The 21947-nt window shown below is 46.7% G+C and overlaps 2 protein-coding genes and 2 non-coding genes across 11 annotated transcripts in view; all 4 read left to right on the top strand.

Moving 5' to 3' along the window:
• Window positions 1–4094: 4094 nt before the first annotated feature.
• ATP5F1B (ATP synthase F1 subunit beta) lies at window positions 4095–10804 on the top strand. The gene is made up of 10 exons (XM_043564484.1): window positions 4095–4334; window positions 4809–4991; window positions 5222–5396; window positions 6503–6624; window positions 6870–7054; window positions 7794–7952; window positions 8085–8207; window positions 9122–9334; window positions 9759–9960; window positions 10539–10804. The coding sequence occupies exons 1-10, from the start codon at window positions 4208–4210 to the stop codon at window positions 10634–10636; spliced, it is 1587 nt and encodes a 528-aa protein (XP_043420419.1). The 5' UTR covers window positions 4095–4207; the 3' UTR covers window positions 10637–10804.
• Window positions 5057–5131, top strand: LOC122474163. The gene has a single exon (XR_006294843.1). It is a non-coding gene; the product is annotated as a small nucleolar RNA SNORD59 (small nucleolar RNA).
• On the top strand, window positions 6710–6779 carry LOC122474164. Its single transcript, XR_006294845.1, has one exon. It is a non-coding gene; the product is annotated as a small nucleolar RNA SNORD59 (small nucleolar RNA).
• A 1687-nt stretch (window positions 10805–12491) lies between the features above and the next one.
• The window catches only part of BAZ2A (bromodomain adjacent to zinc finger domain 2A), a 35162-nt gene continuing 25706 nt past the window's right edge, over window positions 12492–21947 (top strand). For 3 of the 8 annotated variants that reach the window (XM_043564482.1, XM_043564476.1, XM_043564483.1), the window contains exon 1: window positions 17978–18175. The gene's annotated coding sequence lies outside the window, so the exon portion shown is untranslated. Of the gene's footprint in view, window positions 12683–13873; window positions 13973–14825; window positions 14845–17465; window positions 17551–17977; window positions 18176–19780; window positions 20070–21191; window positions 21312–21947 lie in introns of those variants that run through there. The other 5 variants (XM_043564475.1, XM_043564477.1, XM_043564479.1 and 2 more) reach the window with 5 other exon arrangements.

Here is a 21947-nt window from a genome sequence, read left to right as displayed (position 1 = left end):
ATAAATTATTACATGTTCTTAGGGCATTATGTGCAGTCATAATAAAATAGATGTATTGGGGCTTCTGGCTGGCTCAGTTGGTACAGCAAGTGATTCTTGATCTTGGGGTTGTGAGTTTGAGCCCCAAGTTGGGCATAAAGATTTACTTAAAATCTTTAAAATTTAAAGAAAAGAGTAAATGTACTGACACAAGGTTCTGCAAAACAAAGGTCATAAAACTTAATTTTTCTGGGGGCACCTGGGCTAAGTCAGTAGAGCATGTGACTCTTGCTCTCAGGGTTGTAAGTTTGAGCCCCACGTTGGGTGTAGAGGTTACTGAAAAAGTGGCTCCTGGCTGTCTCAGTCAGAAGAGCTTGTGACTATTGATCTTGGGGTTGTTAGTTCAAGCCCCACATTGTGTATGGAGATTACTTAAAAATGAAATCTTTAAAAAAAAAATTACTAAATAAAAATAAAAGTTTTCTGCAGTGTGCTTCCACTAAGGTTTAAAAAGATGCAAGGGTGGGGGGTGGTATATAAAGTTCTATGTGTAAGGAATTGGATCGAAAGTGAATGGGGTATATGCAAAACTTTTAGTAAGAAAGGGGAAGTGTGATTTTGGGGGTAATTGTACTGTTGAAAGGATTTATTTCCTGTGTATCAAGAATATGTTCATGTATTCCTTGTGTAAAGAAAAAAACCAAAACTGGTGTTACAAGACAGCATTCAATTTCTGAGGTAGAAACTTTTTTTTTTTTTTTTTTTTTTTAATTTTGAGACAGAGACAGGTTGAGTGGGGGAGGGGCAGAGAGAGGGGGAAAGAGCCTGCTTGGGAGCAGGCTCCACACTGTCTGTGCAGAGCTCCATGCGGGGCTTGAAATAATAAACCATGAGATCATGAACTAAGCCGAAATCAAGAGTTGGTCGCTTAACCAATGAGCCCCCCAGGCAACCCTCTGAGGTAGAACTTTTAAGGATTACATTTGGGAATGACTGAGGAGTTAAGATGCTTAAGTGAAATGTGAGTGTGAAATTAATTGGAATTCAGAGGTTAAAGAACTCTAGAAGCTAGAATATTGCATGGATTGTTTTCATGAATTTGAAATCATCCAAAATGATAATAAAAAATGTAGAGACAAAAACATCCTAGCCATTACAGGGTACTAGAAGAATGTGTGGCATGACCAAATAAAATTGGTAAGTTTTTCAGTCACACATTGTGCAGTCATTTGGAATTCAGGTAAAAAGCCAGATTGGGTCTACGTGGTTCCTATTGTCTCATTATAAATAGCTTCTGTTTCAAGTAAAATATTACCTTGGGCTATCTGGGAATCAAGAAACATGATAAAGGACCAAAACATACCAGAACTCTAAACTAAATGACACAATTTGTTCAGAAAGGTCCATCTCAATTCAAGCTAACCACGTTTACATTTATTTTAGACAGTATTTACAAATTTAGCAGCTTTTCTGATTTCAGAACAGGACCTAAAGTTGCTGAGGGCAAACACTGACAGCAAAAATAAGTTCACAAACTTCAGGGGTCCCTGGGTAGCTCAGTCCGTTAAGCGTCCAACTTTTGGGTTTCGGCTCAGGTCATGATCCCATGGTTCGTGAGATTGAGCCCCGAGTCAGGCTATGCGCTGACATCACAGAGCCTGCTTGGGATTCTCTCCCCCACCCTCTCTTTCTGCCCCTCCCCTGCTTGTGTGTAAGTGCTCTTTCTCAAAATAAGTAAACATTAAAAAGTTCACAAGCTTGGGGCTGGGTGGTTCAGTCAGTTAAGCGTCTGACTTCCAATCAGATCAGGATCTCACGGTTCACGACTTCCAGCCCCACAATGGGCTCTGTGCTGACAGCTCAGAGCCTGGAGCCTGCTTCATTCAGATCTTGTGTCTCCCTCTCTCTCTGCCCCTCCCTCACTTGCATTCTCTCTCTCTCTCTGTCTCTCTCAAAAATATATAAACATTAAAAAAAAAATTTTTTTAAGTTCACAAACTTAAGCATAATGGAGAAACATCTCTTAGACATCTACCTTAGTAACATTGAAAGTTAGCATTGCAATGTGATTCAAAGATGTTTACTGATAAGTCAAATATCCAAGAAAAAGTTAAATTACTTGATTATCTGCTAAGGGAACAAAGAAATATGTGACACATTTGAAAAAGCAATGAGCTTCAGTTATTTGGAAATTTATGAAAATCTAATACCTGGGTTTAGTGAAGTGTCAGGATAAATGTGTTTGATGATTAATAAAATTTTGGCCAAGACCAAAGTTGGTGATACAAAACCAAAGGATCTTAGCACTAAGTCAATAGTAAGTTGTAATACTAGCTGACATAAATACAGTGTTAATTATGTGCCAGGTATTGTTTTAAATGCTGCTTTCATTAATAATCTTAAATCTCAGAACAAACCCTATGAGATTATTTCCATTTTATTATTGCTTTTATAGATTAGAAAACTAATGCTCAGAGAATTTAACTTGCCCAATGACATCTATTAAGTAGCAAAAACAAGATTTTAACCTTGACAGTCTGGCTTCAGTGACAATACTCTAAGGAATATCCTAGCCTATCTATACAAACTTAAGCTCTAATAGTTGAGGGAGGCTAGTAAAATATATAGGATCTTATTAACTGGGATACTGTGCCCAGCCTAATGGAAAGCACACATGGGTCACAAATCAAAAATGTGGATTATGTCTTATGATGCAGCCCATTGAAATCTTTGACCCCACTTACCCAGGATATAAATCCCCAGTTTTCAAACCTAATTGGTTCTTTTCAGCCCTTATTTTATAGGATGTTTATGTGATTGGTGCTATTGACCACTTTCTCCTTAACATTGTCTTTCCTAATTATTAACATGGTTTTGGTCCTCTGCTGCTTCCTTCGCTATTTTTCTCTACCTGCTCCATACATGTTGCTGTTTTCTTGGGTTCTTTCCCTTTTACTAGGCAAGATTACCAAAATTTTACATTCTCTTCCTGTTTTCTCCTTCAAATTCTTTAATAGCTCTACCTGCCAAACAGGAAAATTTTTCACTATCATTCAGAAAGATGAGAACTAATGGGAGTTGGTGGGGAAAAGTCTGGGGAGGTAGCACCATTATGAACTCTATATAGCCAGGTTCTAATAGATTAAGGTCTCCAATCCCACCCCCAAACACAGAAAAGGATGCCCTGTTTCTGCTTTTCCATACTCCAGTAACACTTCCTCACCCCTACCTCTGCCAGTCTCCATTCCATCCAAAGTACTGAGAGCTGGCTCCTGTTAATCTCCTTACTATCCCTTCTCTTTTTTCCTTCACCTCTATCTAACCTTCCTCACCTGCAGTTAAAACAAAAGGAGCATAAGGTTTCATGCAAACGTGTGCTTGGAATAGTCTTCCTACTTTATCCTAGGAATTTCTACTCGGTTTCACAACAGGTATATCCATCTCCTACTGTTAGAGGCAATTCCCCTACATCTCTAGGTGACCCATATTTATCCCCTCTTTCGTGCACCCACTTAACCCTGTACTAATCAGGACCCATCACATTTTACTGCATTGTTTTCTGTTTTTAAAAGGGAGGTCTTATCTTTTGTTTCCTCAGTGCCTAGCACACATCTGTTAAGTGACTGGGTTCCATTAATTTCTTTCATTGTACGGTTTAAAGTGATTTAGATTGTCCGGATTCGTGACATGCTGAACGGCCTGGAAGCTTCCAAGAGTACTACTGCAAAAGAAAAACCGAGTTCTGAGTCTGGAGAAGTCTCCGGACTTTTCCAAGGTCACCGTCAGTGGTGTTTCCCCAGGCTACTACTTCCCCAACCCCCGCCCCTGAGACTGTCAACCTACTTCAAAGTCCTATCTAAGGTGAGAGCCCAAGGACAGTCAAAAACAGCCCACGTGCTTCACAACAGGAACTCTGCCCCTTTCTTAAACGTAGTTCCGCCAAGTACTCTCTCCAATTGACATCGCTGTTGTCCAATTACATTTCGAGTCTCTGAGGGTTGCCCCTTACCAGACAATATCCAATGAAAAAGAAGGAATTCAGATTGGCACCAATTTTGGCCAATGGATGAAAAGATCAGAGATTATTAACCTATAGGAGCAGCACTGAGAGTGATATTCAGCAAACTCATCCAATGGACTTGCTTACTGAAGAGTAGGCCTGTCCCCAACGGCGGGGGAGTTGGCGACCCGAACCGCGGCAGCGCTCAGTCCCCACCCGAGCTCCGCCATGTTGGGTTTCGTGGGCCGTGTGGCCGCTACCTCGGCCTCCGGGGCCTTGCGGGGACTCAGCTCTTCAGCGCCGCTACCCCAAGCCCAGGTCTTACTGCGGGCCACCCCGGCGGTGCTCCAGCCTGGTAAGTGCCTTCCTCTAGGAGCTAGGGTTTTTTCTGCCGCCCCATGACCTTGAGCCGGGGGCAGATTTTCACTTGGGCCTAAAAGCTGTCTCTGGTGTTAGAAGGACGTCAGGGCCAGCGACCTGCCCTCTAATGGCGGGAGAACCAGAATAGGACGCCCACGGTAGCTTTCTTAGACCTAATTCGTCTCATTTTGGAAAAGGAGTTCTCTGTGACGGAAAAGTGCGGGCAGGTGCACTGACCTTCCTGTGAATGGGGGCACTGAGCTCTCGAATCATGGGGTTTTGTGCATGGGAAAATTGTGCAGACGCATTCTCGGTTGTTGCGCGGCCTTCCCTCCGGACTCGTCTTACTAGCAAGCGAGACGAGGCCGGTCATGGGCCGAATTTACCAGTTCTTGGGGGTTAAGACGGGGCTTCCGATTACCACTAACAGCCCTGACCCCGATTTCTTCCAATCGTTTTTGTTTGTTAGCTAGAGACTATGCCGCCCAAACATCTCCTTCGCCGAAGGCAGGCGCTGCCACCGGGCGCATCGTGGCAGTCATCGGTGCTGTGGTGGATGTCCAGTTTGATGAGGGACTACCACCCATCCTAAATGCCCTAGAAGTGCAAGGCAGGGACACCAGACTGGTTTTGGAGGTGGCTCAGCATTTGGGTAAGTAGAATTTGTTAGAAATAGTAAAGAGCTTGTTTAGTCCAAATATCCCCCACATCAGTCTTCCTTCTATGATGATTTTATCAAAATGACTTTCGTTCTTCTGAGTATGCTGAAGCCACATTTAGGTACTGAGAAGGAGTCTTGGTTGATTTAGGCCTTTCAGCCAGCTGAACTTCATCATATGAAGCCAACTTGTCCTTCTGTATAACCTGCAATGCCTTTAACAGGTGAGAGCACGGTAAGGACTATTGCCATGGATGGTACAGAAGGCTTGGTTAGGGGCCAGAAAGTCCTGGATTCTGGTGCACCAATCAAAATTCCTGTTGGTCCTGAGACCTTGGGCAGAATCATGAATGTCATTGGAGAACCTATTGATGAGAGAGGTCCCATCAAAACCAAACAGTAAGTATGCCTCCTCCTGTATCTACATGCAAAGGAAATGCTTTTTCTGTAGGTCGCTTTGGGGTTTTTGTTTTGTTTTAAGTAAGCTCTACATCATACCTGGGGCTTGAACTCCAGAGCCACATGCTCAAGTAGACTGAGCCAGTCAGACACCCCTCTTGGAGTTTTGCACATTAAGGCAACACCTAGTGTAGCAAAATTTTCCTGCAGAGAATACTTAAAATGCTGATACTGTTATTAAAACCACAAATGTAGTTTTTTCTGAGAAAAATTGAGAATGTAGAAGTTCTAATTTTAGAAAACTTGATTCTTAGGACTCAAATTGATTATTTAAGTGACTTTTAATACCAATGGCTTAGGTTGTGGAGTTTCCAGAAATAGCAAGTCTTTGTATTTCCTAATGATATATGAAGAAGTGCCGTTAGGTTAGGGCTTATTAAAAAGAAAATCTTTATGACGGTTAGGAAATGGGGACAGGGACCTGGGTGGCTCAGTCAGTTAAGGGTCTGATCTAGCCTCAAATCATGATCTCACGGTTCATGGGAATGAGCTCTGTGTCGGGCTCTGCAAGGACTGTGTCGAGCCTGCTTGGGATTCTCTCCCTCTTTCTTTGCCCCTTCCATGCTGGCTCTCTCTCGCTCGCTCGCTCTCAAAAATAAATAAACATAAAATTTTTTTAAATGTTAGGAAATGGGATCATTGCTTTGTGAGATAATGGAATTCCCTTTATTGCAGAACATTAGGCTAGGTGCCACATGACAACTTGTCTGGAGTGTCATATAAGAAGTGAGAGGGGCACCTGGGTGGCTCAGTCGGTTGAGCGGCTGACTTCCGCTTAGGTCATGATATCGCAGTCCGTGAGTTTGAGCCCCACATCAGGCTCTGTGCTGACAGCTCGGAGCCTGGAGCCTGTTTCAGATTCTGTGTCTCCTTCTCTCTGACCCTCCCCTATTCATGCTCTGTCTGTCTCTGTCTCAAAAATAAATAAACGTTAAAAAAAAAAAAATTAAAAAAAAAAAAGGTGAGACTATGAGTAAAGGGTTAGAATTGGGAGGAAACTTTCAACAGGATGAATAGACCCTGCTCCTCTTTTCCAACCTTTACAGATTTGCAGCTATTCATGCTGAGGCTCCTGAGTTCATGGAGATGAGTGTTGAGCAGGAAATTCTGGTTACTGGTATCAAGGTTGTGGATCTGCTGGCTCCCTATGCCAAGGGTGGCAAAATTGGTATGTTACTGGTGGTACATATTTTCCAAACCTAACGTGGAAAGAAAAAATCCTATCATGTAATGAGTGGGTAGTGAGATCTATCCCTCACTGATGAGTAGCTTCTGACTTTCGTTCTTCTGAGTTTGCTGAAGCCAGATGCATTCCTGAGAAGGGAAAAGAGAAAAAAGGGTTTTTTTGTTTTTTGAAGTTTGCTTAATTGGGAACACAGCACTCAAATATTGCTTCTTTTCAACCTCTTCCAGGGCTGTTTGGTGGTGCTGGAGTTGGCAAGACTGTACTGATCATGGAGTTAATCAACAATGTGGCCAAAGCCCATGGTGGTTACTCTGTGTTTGCTGGTGTTGGTGAGAGGACCCGTGAAGGCAATGACTTATACCATGAAATGATTGAGTCTGGTGTTATCAACTTAAAAGATGCTACCTCCAAGGTAAGGAGTATGCTGATTTATGTTCACATAGTAGTTGTGCCAGGAAACCATTTTAGTTGACTGCAATGCTAGCTGAAACCCTGTGTTAGAGTTTCATTTTAGTGTCCTAGGACACTTTTTTTTTTTTAAACTTTTTTGTAGTGTTTATTTTTGAGAGAGAGAGAGACAGTGTGAGCAGGGGAGGGGCAGAGAGAAAGGGAGACACAGAATCTGAAGCAGGCTCCAGGCTCTGAGCTGTCAGCAGAGCCCGATGCAGGGCTCGAACTCACAGACCGTGAGATCATAACCTGAGCTGAGGTCAGAAACTTAACCCGACTGAGCCAACCCAGGCGACCCACAAAGGAAATTCTTGACAGTGTTTTCCCCCCCAACAATCTAATACATTAGCACACATTTTCTTTTCTCTTTGATATCAGATTACATTTTCAGACTTTGTTTTTAGTAGTCCCATCATTTGAAAGTTAATTTTGGGAAGCTGGAGGTAATTCAGATATCTCAAATAGCCCTATTTTGTGGCCTTCACTTAGTCTTATTTCCTATTTCAGGAATTTTGCTTCAATAACATAAGAAATCTTTGTGGTGTTTGAACCACGTCTCTAAAAGGGAAAAGAAATTTGCAAATCGTAATGACACTTGCTGAGAAGGAGGGTTTTTTGGTAGTTTCTCTGGTTTGGGGACCTTGGGCATATGGCTTCCATATTCCTCTCCCAGGTTTTCTGATTGTGTATGATTACTTCAGGTAGCGCTAGTGTATGGTCAAATGAATGAACCACCTGGTGCTCGCGCCCGGGTAGCTCTGACTGGACTGACGGTTGCTGAATACTTCAGAGACCAAGAGGGTCAAGATGTACTGCTCTTTATCGATAACATCTTTCGTTTCACCCAGGCTGGCTCTGAGGTAAGAGAAGAAGATTTGGGAGGATCTGTTTCATTTGACCTTTTTATGGAATGATGCAGATGAGGCTAAAGATGTAGACACCTAAAACCTGTGTTCTCATTCCCCCTTCTTTTCTTTTTTTTTTTCCTATAGGTGTCTGCTCTATTGGGTAGAATCCCTTCTGCGGTGGGCTATCAGCCTACCCTGGCCACTGACATGGGTACCATGCAGGAAAGAATCACCACCACCAAGAAGGGATCTATTACCTCTGTGCAAGTAAGAAAAATGAAATGGATGAAGGTCTAATTTATGTAAAGTTAGATACAGAGAAATATAAAACCTAGTTACTTCTCTCTCGAGGTTTGTTTTTTATTTTTTTTAATGTTTATTTATTTTTGAGAGAGAGACAGCACGAGTGGGGGAGGGGCAGAGAGAAAGGGAAACACAGAATCTGAAGCAGGCTCCAGGCTCTGAGCTGTCAGCACAGATGGCAGGGCTCAAACTCACAGATCGTGAGATCATGACCTAAGCCCGAGTCAGACGCTTAGCCAACTGAGCCACCCAGGTGTCCCTCAAGGTTTTTAACAAGGTTAATGAGCTCCCTGAAATAATGTGTAATATTCTATGGATTCATGTTAGAGACTAAAAAGTTAAGAAATGCTCCTTTAAGGTAGTTAAAGGCATGTATGTGAATGTAGATTACAGAGTGTAGTGGTTTCTAGCCTGAGGAGTCTGGAGATGCATGGAAACTGGACATTGATTATGCAGTATATTTATGCACTGTACTTATGTGCTACGCTATGCATTTTCAGACATATATATGTAGATGGTATAAACAGTAAAATTATCTAAAGGGTCTAAATTCTAGTAACTTTCAGTGAGGCATTGCAATCGTACAAGGTTTTTTGTTTTTAACTAAAAGTGTGAGTATCACTATAATAGGGTTAAAATGTAGGATGAAGAACAAAAGGAATGACAATGAAAATTTTTCATCACAGCTTGGAGGGACCAGATCATCTATAAGTTCACTTAGCAGGTATTAGGGATGGTAAGAAGTCTTTTTGGGGGTGGACTCTTAAATGCTAAGAAGTTGTAATGAAATAATGAGGAGAGGTCAGAAAGGCGGCGTGGCTTTTAAACAGAATTATTTGGCTTCCTGCTGCTCTTCATGGGTTCTTGACTCACTCCAGGCTATCTATGTGCCTGCTGATGACTTGACGGACCCTGCCCCTGCCACTACCTTTGCCCATTTGGATGCTACCACTGTGCTGTCCCGTGCTATTGCTGAGTTGGGCATCTATCCAGCTGTGGATCCTCTGGATTCCACCTCTCGAATTATGGATCCCAACATTGTTGGAAATGAGCATTATGATGTTGCCCGTGGGGTACAAAAGATCCTACAGGTGAGTACTGCAGGTGAGATCAGTGACTAGAAATTCATATAGTGGGTATATGGGTACTATATTAAGACCAAAGCCTTCCTGGTGACTTGTGTGATTTGCTTTGGAGCAAAGAGGAGACCTGCAGTTTCTATTAAAGAGTATTAATGAGGGTCTCTTGGGTTTCCAGGTACTTAGATTTAGAATCCATTTTTTCCTAATGGCAGTAGACTAGAAGTGGGGAGAATAAGACACTGATCTTAGCTGAGGGCCCTCATGCTTCCAAGCGTGTAATTTCACCACTAACTATTTCACTTGCAAAGTGAGGTAATGTGCTAAAATGCTTTGTACTAAGCTCAGTGTGAATACAAGGTGGTATTAACCCTGAGGTTTTTGTCCAAATTTAAAAGAACCTGAATATTTATTCAGGCCTCCTGTTTTCTCACAGGACTACAAATCTCTCCAGGACATCATTGCTATCCTGGGTATGGATGAACTTTCTGAGGAAGACAAGTTGACTGTGTCCCGTGCACGGAAAATACAGCGTTTCTTGTCTCAGCCATTCCAGGTTGCTGAGGTTTTCACAGGTCATATGGGGAAGCTGGTACCTCTGAAGGAGACCATCAAAGGTTTCCAGCAGATTTTGGCAGGTGAGACTGCCAGTATAAAGCTGAATATAAAATAGCAGAGAAGCTGAAATCTCTTTAATGTTCACTGTGCTATGTTCCCATGCCAGCCATCATCAAGCAATGTATAAGCATGTTGTGCCTAAAGAATTTTTTTAGTTAAAAACTATTGTCTGTCAGTGTTCTTTGGAAATAGTCTACTTCTGAGAGTGAAACTTGTATCACTTGATTGTTGTCATCCAATACTCAACACTTACTGAGTGCTTTCAGTCCTAGCTACTCTTCTGAGTGAATTAAAGATCCTTGTTTTTACAAATTAGGAAAATTGAAGCACAGAAAGGTTTAAAATAACAGGTTCTGATACCATCCAGCCAAGGTAGAAAGCAAGAATTTGAACCCAGATTATGCGGCCAGGACCATTTATTCTTAATCCCTACTATATCGTCCTGTAAATTGGATTTAAGACAGAAGTTTGTTAAAAGATTTCTTGGATGACACAAATTTATCATATTCTGACTGGTCGCCCCAAGTGGTGGAAGTATTTATATACCACAAAAAGTTTATCTTTCCACTTCTCACCATTGAATTTTTTTCCCATACAGGTGAATATGACCATCTCCCAGAACAGGCCTTCTATATGGTGGGACCCATTGAGGAAGCTGTGGCAAAAGCTGATAAGCTGGCTGAAGAGCATTCGTGAGGAAATCCTTTTGGCAAACTAAGCGCTTGTCCTCTGTGCTGTACTTTTCCTTGCCCCTAATCCAAAAATCTGTTTGCTCCTTAGGCCACAATCAGAGCCTTGATTGAAGACATTGTGTTCTGTCTGAAGAGTATTTAAGGTTTCCAATAAAATATACACCTGTCAGAATTGGTCTGTTTTTCTTGGTCCTGACAACATAACCAACACTGAACATTAGAGTGGCTGTAAGAAACAGCACAAAGTAGACCACATATGTTTGAAATGGGGTCATCAAAAATGAAAAGCCATTGTCTTGATGGACAGCTGTGGGTCTTCTGAGGGGTTCCCTGTAGATGATGTGATCTCAATAGTAGGGCCTCAGCTTTGGCCTTTTTGTTATTTGTCAAAGCAAATTATTTGCTTCTTGAATATTCTATGTAGTTTATTCCTGCTGGTTAAAAAGCACGTATTTTTTATTTTTAGAAGAGTATATTGTGGAAAAATGGGTCTGGAGGGGACTATTCTAAGACAAAGCAGGGGTTAATGAATGAATCCAGTTTTTAGGAAATGAGTGTTCTGAAGGATTAATAACAAATATGCAAAGATTGAGTCAAAAGGGCCCCCTTCTTTTACCTAGGCTTTTTTTTTTTTTTTTTTTTTTGGCTTTGCTCCTTCCCCTCCTCCCATCCTCCTTTTTTCAGAAAGTTCCTGACTACTGCCTGCTGATTTATATTTTGGGCAAACATACAGTTGTATGATTGTTTCAGGCAGTGCATGGTGTAAAATAACTATGAGGCCTAATCCTGAGCTCTGCTGAGATCCTTTAGGAAAGTTAGGGAGATTGAATCTTAAAAGGAATGCCAATTTCCAGAGTTTGTGGGGGTGGGGTTGGGCTTCTGAAATACATAATGGAATTAGATAAACTACCCTTCATTTTAGCCACTAAAAGTGGAGGGTTAGGAGTACTCAAAAGTATCGTTTCACAGTGAAACAAGTGCAAGGTCAGAGTTGGTGCCCCCTAAGTGTTCTTTTCTGAGCCAGGGCCCATCTCCTACTGCCCTCTGGTGGTAGGACTGGAGGCTGCAAGAACTCTGATCTCACCATTTTGAAATCCATAAAGGCCATTTGCTGGGATGTGGTTCTTTGCTAATGACTGTTTACAAACCAGCTGGGGCTTTTGTCCTGAGGAGGAGCCTGCGTCTATAGGCTCCACCCCTGAGGCATTCAAGTTGGGTCGAAGCAGGGCGGGGACAAACTGAGATCCCAATTCAGAGGCCCCTGGGGGCTGAAGGTTGAGGAGGGGCCTTGGGAAAGGTGCCAGGGGTGGAGTAGAGGCCTGTAAGTTTCCTCCCATCTGCCTATGACGTCCTTGGCACTAGTCTCTCTTGTGTCATGATCTGGACAGAAGGTGGAGCCCCTGAGCCGACTGTGCCTGGTCGTTTGCTCCCAGAAAAGCCTGGATTTGGGGAAATGCTGAGTTATAGGGGTGGGGGCATTTTCTCCAGGTTCTGACTCCAATGGGTAAGAAACTGGTGCAGAAAGGCCCCAGGATATGGGTCAGCTCTTTCAGCTTTGTTTTTCCATGTTACCCAGATGCAGACCTGGTAAATGTGATCCTTAAGGTCGTTTGTATCCCTCCATCCCCTCCCCCACACGTTTACGTGCCTCAGCATTCATCGAGAACCTTCTCCCTCTCACTAGCTGCAACTATTTATTTCCTTCCCCCTTTACCACTCTCTTCTACCACGCCTCTGGAGTGTCAACACAGATCTAACCTTCCTCCATATTTCTCCTGGTTCTGCCCTGTCCTCGCCTCCTCCTCCCTCTCCACCCAGAGAAAGCCCCGCCCTTCCCTCCTCCCTCCCCACCCCAGTCTGTCACACAGGGACATCACCCTACAGCAGTTCAGGCTGTGGTTCGCAGGAAGCATACATTGGCTTTTTGATTCGTGCTAGTTCCCAGCTCACAGTTTAGGAGGATCTAACACCAGCCTTCACGTGAAGGGGGAACCAAGGACAGTGAGGAGCTGGGTGGTCCCAGCCTTGGAGCCCTGCCAGCTGGACATGGGTAAGTATGAGGACCAGCCTGGGGGAAGGCCTGAAGGATGCCTACCTCCCTCCCTGGCTGACTCAGCAGGGGTGGGGCCTAACCTTTGCTCTTTTGGGGGGTGAAGGAGGGGAAACGGGACGATTGGGGCACTAGGGCTCAGATAGTGAGGCTGCCGACCAAGGGATCATGAACATTGGCAAGCTCGGTTCCCAGGAAGAGCCTGAGACTGTGCACCTCAGGTCGGGGCTCTCCCCACCTCACTGTCTCCCCCACACCCCCACACAGCCCCTTGCTCCTCCCCATTTAAGCTGCTGAAGATTCAAGTAATATTTTACAGTATTCACTGCTGGCCTCCCCCCCACCGCAAAGTAAAGCTCACTTTTGGTTGCGTTGGAGAATTTTTAAGGTGCCTCTCTTCCCCTTATTTTCTCCCAGGCCTTTTAAGTCCCTGACTTCTCTCCTCCCCCACGGCGACCCACCACCAGGTGGGGGCTGCACTGAGCAGCTGCTTCCTGTTGCCCCAGAGGTTGCTGCAAGGGTGGTGGTGGTTGGGGGAAAACTGAAATAAAGCCGATTCTCACGGTCCCACGGCAGTCCCACTAGGGCTGCTAGTGGCGGCCCCCTAAGCTCCAGTCACTAACACTGAGTGAGAGAGTTGAAAGGCAGGATTGAGGTTGAAAGGCCTAGGAGGTCCTTGCCCTCGTGGCTTCCTGATTCCAGAAGCTTTTAAACGTGGGCAGTGCTGGGGGAAGGAGACTATGCCTTTCCACAGCTGTAGGAAATCGGGCCCTGTGGAGCTGAAACACAGAGAACCTGTTCACCTAGCAGGGCCTCTGTGTGTTACCCCCAGCAGCCTCGGCCTTCCTTCTCCCGCACCCCCACTCCTCCTTGGCGTCCTTGGGACTCTCACTGCCTTCCCGGCCCTCCTTTGTGAGATCTTTGCCGGAGTCCCGAGAGCGCGGGCGGAGCTCTCCCAAGTCCTCCAGTTTGGACCCACCACCATCCCCCACTTCACCATAGAAGTTTGTCTGTTCTTCCTGGGATCTCTTCTCTTCCTCCATCTGGGATCCTTCCTGGTTCTGGCCCCTAGGAGACGCCACCCGCTTCCCCCTCCCCCAGCGGATTCTTCGCGACTGCCTTACCCAAGCGCTTGTCCTTACCCCAGTAGTTCCTGCCCCTTTAAGTGCTACCCCCCCCAACCCCCACACACCGCCGGCGGCCCAGGGCTGGGGGAGGAGGCGCCGCCGCCGCCACCCGGCTCGGGCCACCTGCGCCGCCGCCGCCGCCCGCGGCCCGGCCCTGCTCCAGGTGAGGCCCGGCAACCCCATCCGATACCAGAGTCCCCGGGCAGGCCGCTCCTGCGGTCCCCTGCCCCGGGGATCCCCGCTGCCCGGGACTCAGGATCTGACCCTCCCCCTGCGGGAGCTGCCCTTCCTCTCTCCCCCGCACTATCTACTCGCCTATTTCTCCCCTGTCCTCTGCGACCGGAATCCGAAGCCGCCTCACGCTTCTCGGCCAACCTCTCCCGGGTACCCGTCCTGTTCTACACCCAGGATCTCCCCCCTCCCCCGCGCCTTCCTCGCCAGAAAAATCTCCCGCGGTCTGGGTTTCGCCTCCTCCCCTCTGGATCCAGAGCTTTCCCACGCCATCCTAACCTCCAATGGGAGGGGGAATAACTGCCACCCCAATTCCTCTTCCTCGTAGTAAGTGAAGGTTGGAGGGTTAGCCTAGGCTATAGGCACTTTCGGGCCCTGCTCCACTTAGACCTTCAAGTTCAACTAAGCCCCATCTAAAGCTTCTCTGTAGCTCTCACCCCACCCCACCCCTCCTGGAGTTTGGGGGTCCGACCTCAGCACCCGCCAACCAGTCTAGGTGGGAAAGGCCTTCTTGAACCTGGGGTGGGCTGATCCAGCTTAGGAACGCTCCTCCAGAGTCAGGGAATGGGGGGAGAGGGGGTGGCAGAGAGGGCACACCCAGAATCTTCTGATTATGGGCTTAAGGGGCTGTTGGAAGATAGTGGGTGAGGGGCTGGAACTGAGCCTCTAAAGGTGTTGGGAGAGGCGTGGGAAGGTTAGCTTTCTCTGCTCAGGTGCAAAAGTCCCCCACCCTAAGGAAGTTCAGACTTTCTCCATCCTCTTCTAAGACCACCATGGAGAAGCTCATTGGGGAGTTCCAAACAGGTATGTGGGTGAATCTGAGGGCGTACATACCAACTTGCAGAGAAGAGGAGGAGGGCTTATGGTCCTTTTGATGGGTTATAAGAGAATCTAGCCTCCCCAAAATATAGAGGGGGAGGAGACTGTTTTGCACTAACCTGAAGAGGGAGGGGAGCAAGTTGGAATGGTTATTGGGTTGGGGGCTTTCTCTCTACTAGACCATATTAACACTATAAACTATTCAACCAGGGAGGGCAAGGGAAATCTTTAATAATTACGTCACCTCTATTGGGGAATTCCCCCGCTCCAAGTCCAGCAGTGCCCCTAGCTCTGCCCCTTCTTGTGCTTTCACCCTTCCCCCACTGTTCCCCACTCCAGGATGAGGGGACAGGGTGTCTGGATTTGCTTCAGACTTTGAGTCCTGTTCCATTGGCTGGGAGGTAGCTGGGGGGAGGAAAGGATGGTCAGCAGTGTTGTTGGGCTTGAATTCCAGGGATATCTGGAGGGGGAGAGAAAGAGAGGTGGGTAGAGGGATGCAAACAAACTCCCTTCTTTCTTCCTTTCTTTTTCTTCCTCCTCCCAGCCCCAGCCATCTGGCTCCAGAGTGGAGCCAGGCACTGTGGCAGCTGACCCCAGAGTCAGGGTGGTGCAGCAGGATCACAGGGAGGGTGAGAAAGGGGGAGCAGGTGCTAATTTTTCCCTTCTCATTTTCTTCATTACCCGTCCACTGGCGTGGCTTGAGAGAGGTTCAGAGTATTCCCTAGATATCCTTCTCACAGGTTGCTGAAAAGATGACCATTTGCCCCTTCCCCTTTCTAGTAGCTTCCTAAAGGGAGATGGGGTGGGTGATTGGCCACATCTGATGGGACTGAGGAATGTTTGGGGACATATGGGGTCAGTCTGCCCTCTGTTGTCTGAATGGTGGGGAGAAGCACAGCTGCTGCCTGGGGTGGCTTCTGACTAGAAGTAAATACACAGCTGTTGGGCATATTGACACCCCACCCTCACCCTTCCTCAAAGAGTAAGGAAGATCTCTGCTTAGATGGGATGAGGAGGGGTTTCATTCAGGGAGGAAGGTAATTGAAGTCCTTCTGCACCAGATGGGAAGAGTGGATCCTGCCTCACTTTCTTTTCTAATCCCAGGTGGCCTTTCTATCCAAACACCCCTCTTTCCTACCGCTCCTGGCTGGGATAGTCCTAGGGGTTGCCCTGGAGACTAGGCCTGGGGCTCGGAAGGGGTGGGGGCAGTCAGTGGGGCACAGGAGTAACCGGCTCTTCCGGAGCATAGTGGAGCCAGCGGGTGGGTGTGTGTGGGTGTGTGGTGGTGGGGGAAGAGGCGTGGCTACACCCGTCTGACTGGAGCAGTCTCCTCCCCTGCCTCCCGACTCTGACTGGCCAGCTCTATGATTGGGGGCGGGAGGTAGGAAGATTCTCCCTCATCTGTCCTGGAAAAGGGAAGAGAAAAAGGTATCTAGCTGCCCTTTAGGAAACCATTTACAAGCCCTAGCTCTCTTTTTCATCTGCCTTTATTTTTTTACTTTTTTATTTTGGGGAAGGTGGGGCATTCCTTAGCAGAAGTTTGCTGGATCCCTGCTTTCTCCAGAAGGAAGGACCTCTGTCCCCTGAGTGTGGCTCCTATTTAATTCAGATACTTAAGGTCAGCAGGCTATTGGGGTCCTTATTTTTTTCTTAACGGTGACCTATAAATCTATTATTTAGTCAGGGAGGAGAGAAGGGTTTTGATTTCTACCTGTCTGCTCCTTCCCCCTGGTAATCTGCTTTTCTCTGGAGAGGGAGAGAAACCCTTTTAACCCTCTTAAACCTCCTCACTCTGGCCCACACACTTTAAGACTCTGCTGAAGTTCGCTTTTTTATTAGCCTCTGAGCTGTCTGTAGTGCAGAGTAGTGTCTGTTCCCAAAACTGAGGAAGAGTCCACTCCTCTGTGAAGTAAGGAAATCCAGTCTAGACTGATGTATTTGGCCCTGCCTTGCCCCCACCCAGTTTTCAGATTTTCTTCCTCGCAGACCCACAGAAGAAAAGGTATTTGTTGACCTCTCAAAACTGCCAGAGTTTCATTATTCACACTCCGTTCCTCTTCCAGAATATTCAGCCTGAGTTTTGCAATTGTTTGTATAACTGCATTGCATTGCACTGAATAGGAATTATCTTGAAGCCTGCAAAGTCTGTTGAGTTACAAGGAAAGGAAACCTGGTTTCTGGTCACAATTTATCCACTCTTTGACCTTGAACAAGTCAGTTAACCTCTCCAGGCCTTAATTCATCTGCCAAACAAGAGCAGATTGAGCTAGAAAATCTGTAAATTCTAACCTTATGTGACACTGTTCTCCATCCTGGGGCCCTGCATTAGACATTGTAGATGAGAACCAAACCCTAGTCCTCTATTTTTTTCTTTCCTGTTCTTGAGTTTCATACAGTCCTCTAATCCTGTAAAAAAAAAAAAAAAAAAAAAAAAAAGTACTGGGATTATAGAATAGGTGGGCATTTGGGGCATCTTAATTGCTGTGTCAATTTTCCGGGTAATCCCCCTGCCCCTCTGACCAGGTTTAGGCTAGACTCAGGTCTTGGCTAGACTCAGGTCTTCCTTGTCTGGTTCCAGAGCCAATGCTTCATTTTCCTACGCACAGGCATCTTCCTGACCCCTAGAGCCCTGCAGATGTCGCTGGGAAAGTGGTGATCCAGGCAGGACCAGGCTGCCCCCACGGGACAGAGGTGAGTGGTCAGCAGATGCTGCCGGCTCTTTCCTTTCTCCACCCCTTTATCAGGACTGAACTTCCCTGACTTCAGCTTCTACACTTCATCTTTTCCGCTACACAGCCTGGGAAATAACTGCCACTGAAATGATGTCTTCCATCCCCACCCCTGTTAAGGGACTGGATATGCCTTGGTCCTAAAATTTTGATCTAGTCTTTTAGGTTAATCTTTGGGACCTTGGCACGCCTTTCTGTTTGCTCATTGTGAAACAGGACCACAAGGAGACTTGGTGCAGAGGGAGCTGCTCGCAGGCTAGGGGAGACACCGCGGCGCTAGGACCCAGATCCAGGTCTGGGAGCTAGGATGACCGGCACTAGGACCCGGTGGTGGAGGCCGAGGAGGGCGGCTCTCTCCCGGTCGTAGCTTCCCCGCCCCCCTCCGGCTTCGGCTCACTCCTCCCCCGCCGGCCATGTTGGCTCCGCTTGGGCCCCGCGGTTGAGCCGCGTCCCCCTCCCCCCTCCCGGACCCCAGACCCCCTCCCCCGCGGTCCCCTCCCCTCCTGGCGCCCGGAGCGCGGCCATGTGAACCGCCCGTACCCCGGGGAGAGACAAGCCCCGAGCCAGGCTGGACGCCGCCGCCTCAGGTCTGTTGGGCTACGTCTGGGGGCCTGAGGGGAGGGAGCCCTGCTTTTATCCTAGGCTTCCCTCAGGGAAGAGAGGCTCTAGTGCTGCCTAGAGCCTCGCCTTGGGCGAGAAGCTGACTTGGGCTTATTTCCAGTTAGGACCCAGCCCCGGGCGGGAGTCTCTCTGCCCAAGGGGCTTGGAGGAGAAGGGGGCTGCTGGGGCTGCTGAAGACCCGGGCGGGGGCGGGAGGAGCTATGGAGGCTCCCGGCGACGGCCGCGGCGACGACGAGGAGGCGGAGAAGCCGCCTGGCTGGTGGAGATGACTCCTGTGGGGGACTCGGATGGAATCCCCGGGAGGGGCTCCACCTCCTTGGGTGGGGGTGGGGACTGCACGAGTGCGAAGGGTGGGTGAGGGGGTTCCCTGGGCGGGTTAAACACTCTGTGGGGATTGGGGCGTTTTGGCAGCGGCAAGTGGAGGGTGGAAAGGGGTTCGAGTGGTCTCAGGGTGTCTCCCTCACTGAGCGGCGCAGGTTCTCTTGAGCGTGGCGAGCAGGAGAGGGCCTTGCTGGAGTGGTGCTGTGCTTGGCTTGGGTTGGGGCCCTCGAGTCCCGGGAGTCTCCCCCTCCGGGGATGGGGGTTCACAGGGCTGATGCTGAGACGTCTGCATTTGAGCTCGGCTTTTAGGGGCTGAAGGGAAGAATAAAGAGGGATCCCCCTTAGAAGGGGATCCCTCACTAAGGGGATCCCCATTTCCGTGACAGAAAAGATGACCCTGTATCATCCCTTTCTTTCCTAATGTTCCCAATTTTCAGAGGAAAGGCAATGCCTATAGCAGACATCCTTTGTAGGATTTATTGGAGTGCGAGATGTGCGTCCTTGGGGGGGTGCGGGGGGGAGATGAGGGGGGTGGCTTCCACCTCCATCTGTACACAAACAGCCCCTCCCCCAAGCCTCCCGCAGGAAGTGGCCGGGAAATGGCAGCTGTGCGTTTGCTGCTGCGTCTCGTTGTTTTGAAATGTCCATTTTAATCAGATTTGGTTTCATTTTCTGAGGCCTTCTGGGCAAGCTTGGATCCTGCCAACAATGTGGTCTTAGAGTCCTTTCGTTCGACTTTTTCTTTCTTTCTTTTTTTTTTTTTTTGTAAACTTAATTTGTCAACTGGAAGTGTAGTCACTGCAGTTGACTCACAGAATCCCCATTCGTACCCCCACACCCCCCTCCAGAGCATCTCTCCCTCCCTGTCTGGATTCTTTTTTTTCCTTGAGCTAGAGGTCATCGAGAAGCAAACTTAGTCATCCACCAGCCCTGCTGCACTTTCAATACAAGTGATGCAAATTCTCTCAGCATGGAAAGCTGCCAGGAAGATTTGGAATCTTTTGTGGCATGAGAGTGGCTTTTTAGGGTCCTGCTTAATATATTTTTAAGTATAACTTTCTGTATTGCAGAGCACCTTGTCAAGTGAGCTTGTGAGGTGACAAAGGGTAGACTCTGAGCATGGAATTTATTATGTGTTGGGATAGGGACTGATTTGCAGAGTGCAGGTGGTGGACTTGTTTCTCACGGGTGATTCTAGCCTAAGTCCCTATGGGAAGCCTGTTAGTTGACGTAGGGTACTGGAGGGTTTACCTTTTAATAAGCAGAACCAACTAATAAGGAGAGTTAGCTGTCATATGACTTACTCTTTAGTACATAAAAGACACCTTCTATCTTCTCACTTCTTAGAGAGTGGTAAGCTTCTCCTTTGTTCTGCACAAAATCATGTGTCCAGGTTTTCTCTTTCTCCCCCCAGATAACTGCAGAAGATTTCAACTATAGCATATAGTGATGGACTGTGTGTACTATGTCCTGAGGCACTTTGTTAGACGCTGGGTTTGGTTTGAGAGGAGTTGGTGACAGGATTTTACATTTTGAGAGGTGAGATTTTAAGATCGTTTGGACTATCCTAAAAACTGTTTAAGACTGGCATTTAAATAATTTTTTCAGGGGTGCCTGGGTGGCTCGGTTGAGCGTCAGTCTTCGGCCTGGGTCATGATCTTTCTGTTCCTGAGTTCAAGCCCCACGTTGGGCTCTGTGCTCACAGCTCAGAACCTGCCTGTTTCAATTCTGTCTCCCTCTCTCTCTCTGCCCCTCCCCCACTCACATTCAGTCTCTCTCTCTCAAAAATAAATAAGCATTAAAAAAAATTTTTTTAAAGAATCTTTTCAGTATTTTCCAGTCACAAACATCCCACCTGAACTGTTAGCGGTCCAGGATAGGAATGGATATATGGTTATGTGACAGCAGCAGCATCACTGTTAAGATAGTATCATTGCTGTGTTCAGTGGAGATTTTGGGGTTGATATTATGGAAATAATAACAAGTCCGGTGTCATTGTCCTTTTTCTTGCCCCTCTCTTTGACTCGTTGGTTCTTTTGAGTTGGTTTTGATAGGGTGGATTTGATGCTGATTTTAAGTTCCCCTTTCTTCAACCTTTTTTTTTACCCAAGTTGGGACCTGACAGAATAGTAGTAAATTGATTTTCCCTGTTGGGGGTTAAAAAAGTGAAGGAAGGGAAAAGACCACCTTTTTTTCAATGGACTCTTTAAAGGAAACAGTAGATTTTAATTCATTTGCTACATGATTAATCAGCTGACTGAAGCAGACCTTTCCATGTCCTTCTTAAAAAATTTTTTTTAAACATTTATTTATTTTTGATACAGAGAGAGACAGAGCATGAACAGGGGAGGGTCAGAGAGAGAGGGAGACACAGAATCTGAAACAGGCTCCAGGCTCCGAGCTGTCAGCACAGAGCCCCACACGGGGCTCGAACTCACGGACCGAGAGATCATGACCTGAGCTGAAGTCGGATGCTTAACTGACTGAGCCACCCAGGTGCCCCTCCCTGTCCTTCTTGTAAAATGGATGCATTTTTCTATCAGAGCGGTGGATTTCTTAATATTGACTGCTTCTTGTCTGTATTTCCTTCCTAAAGGAAATTTGAGGAATAGAGAGAACTGTGTGCGCTGACATCAAAGCCAGTCAGAAATCTAGAATGTGTGGAAAGGCTCATCTTGCCCTCTTGGTGGTTCTGGAATCAGGTGTTGCCAAGAGAGAAGCAAAGCTTGTTACGGTTACTGTGTCTTGCTGCTGTTGACCTTTCTTATTACCTTTGAAGAGGTTTGCTATGTTATATTCTTTTTTTTTTTTTTTTAAGCTTTATTTATTTAGAAAACAAGTGGGGGAGGGGTGGGGGGGAACAGAGGATCTGAAGCAGGCTGTGTGCTCACAGAAGAGAGTTCGATGGGGTGCTGGAACCCACAGACCATGAGATCATGACCTGAGCTGAAGTTGGACGCTTAACAGACTAAGCCACCCAGGCACCCCTGCTATATTATAATATTCTCTTCACTGTTAAAATAGCATAGGAGTTAGTCCAATAACTAGTATGATGTTTGACCTTGTATCTGATATGTACAGTAAGGCAATAATGCTGAAGTTTTTATGTCTTAGAATGAAGTATAAAACTTAGGTATTTCCTGGGGCAAATAATCTTCCTAATTTTTTCTTGGGATATGGATGTCTTCATATACCCCATAGGCCAAGATAATACTTAATCAGCATTGTTGCACATGGGTCAGAAGGACTACTTCTGTATGTATGTATTTATTTATTTTTGAGAGCGAGAGAGAGAACGCACATACACGAGCATGGGAGGGGGCAGAGAGAGAGGGAGACACAGAATCTGAAGCAGCCTCCAGGCCTGGGTTGTCAGCACAGAGCCCAACATGGGGCTCGAAGCCACGAATCTGGAGA

This window comes from Prionailurus bengalensis, chromosome B4 (assembly GCF_016509475.1).
Source record: "Prionailurus bengalensis isolate Pbe53 chromosome B4, Fcat_Pben_1.1_paternal_pri, whole genome shotgun sequence".
NCBI lineage: Eukaryota > Metazoa > Chordata > Mammalia > Carnivora > Felidae > Prionailurus > Prionailurus bengalensis.
The sequence above is the reverse complement of the archived record's forward strand: the minus strand, read 5'-3'. Positions and strand labels throughout refer to the sequence as shown.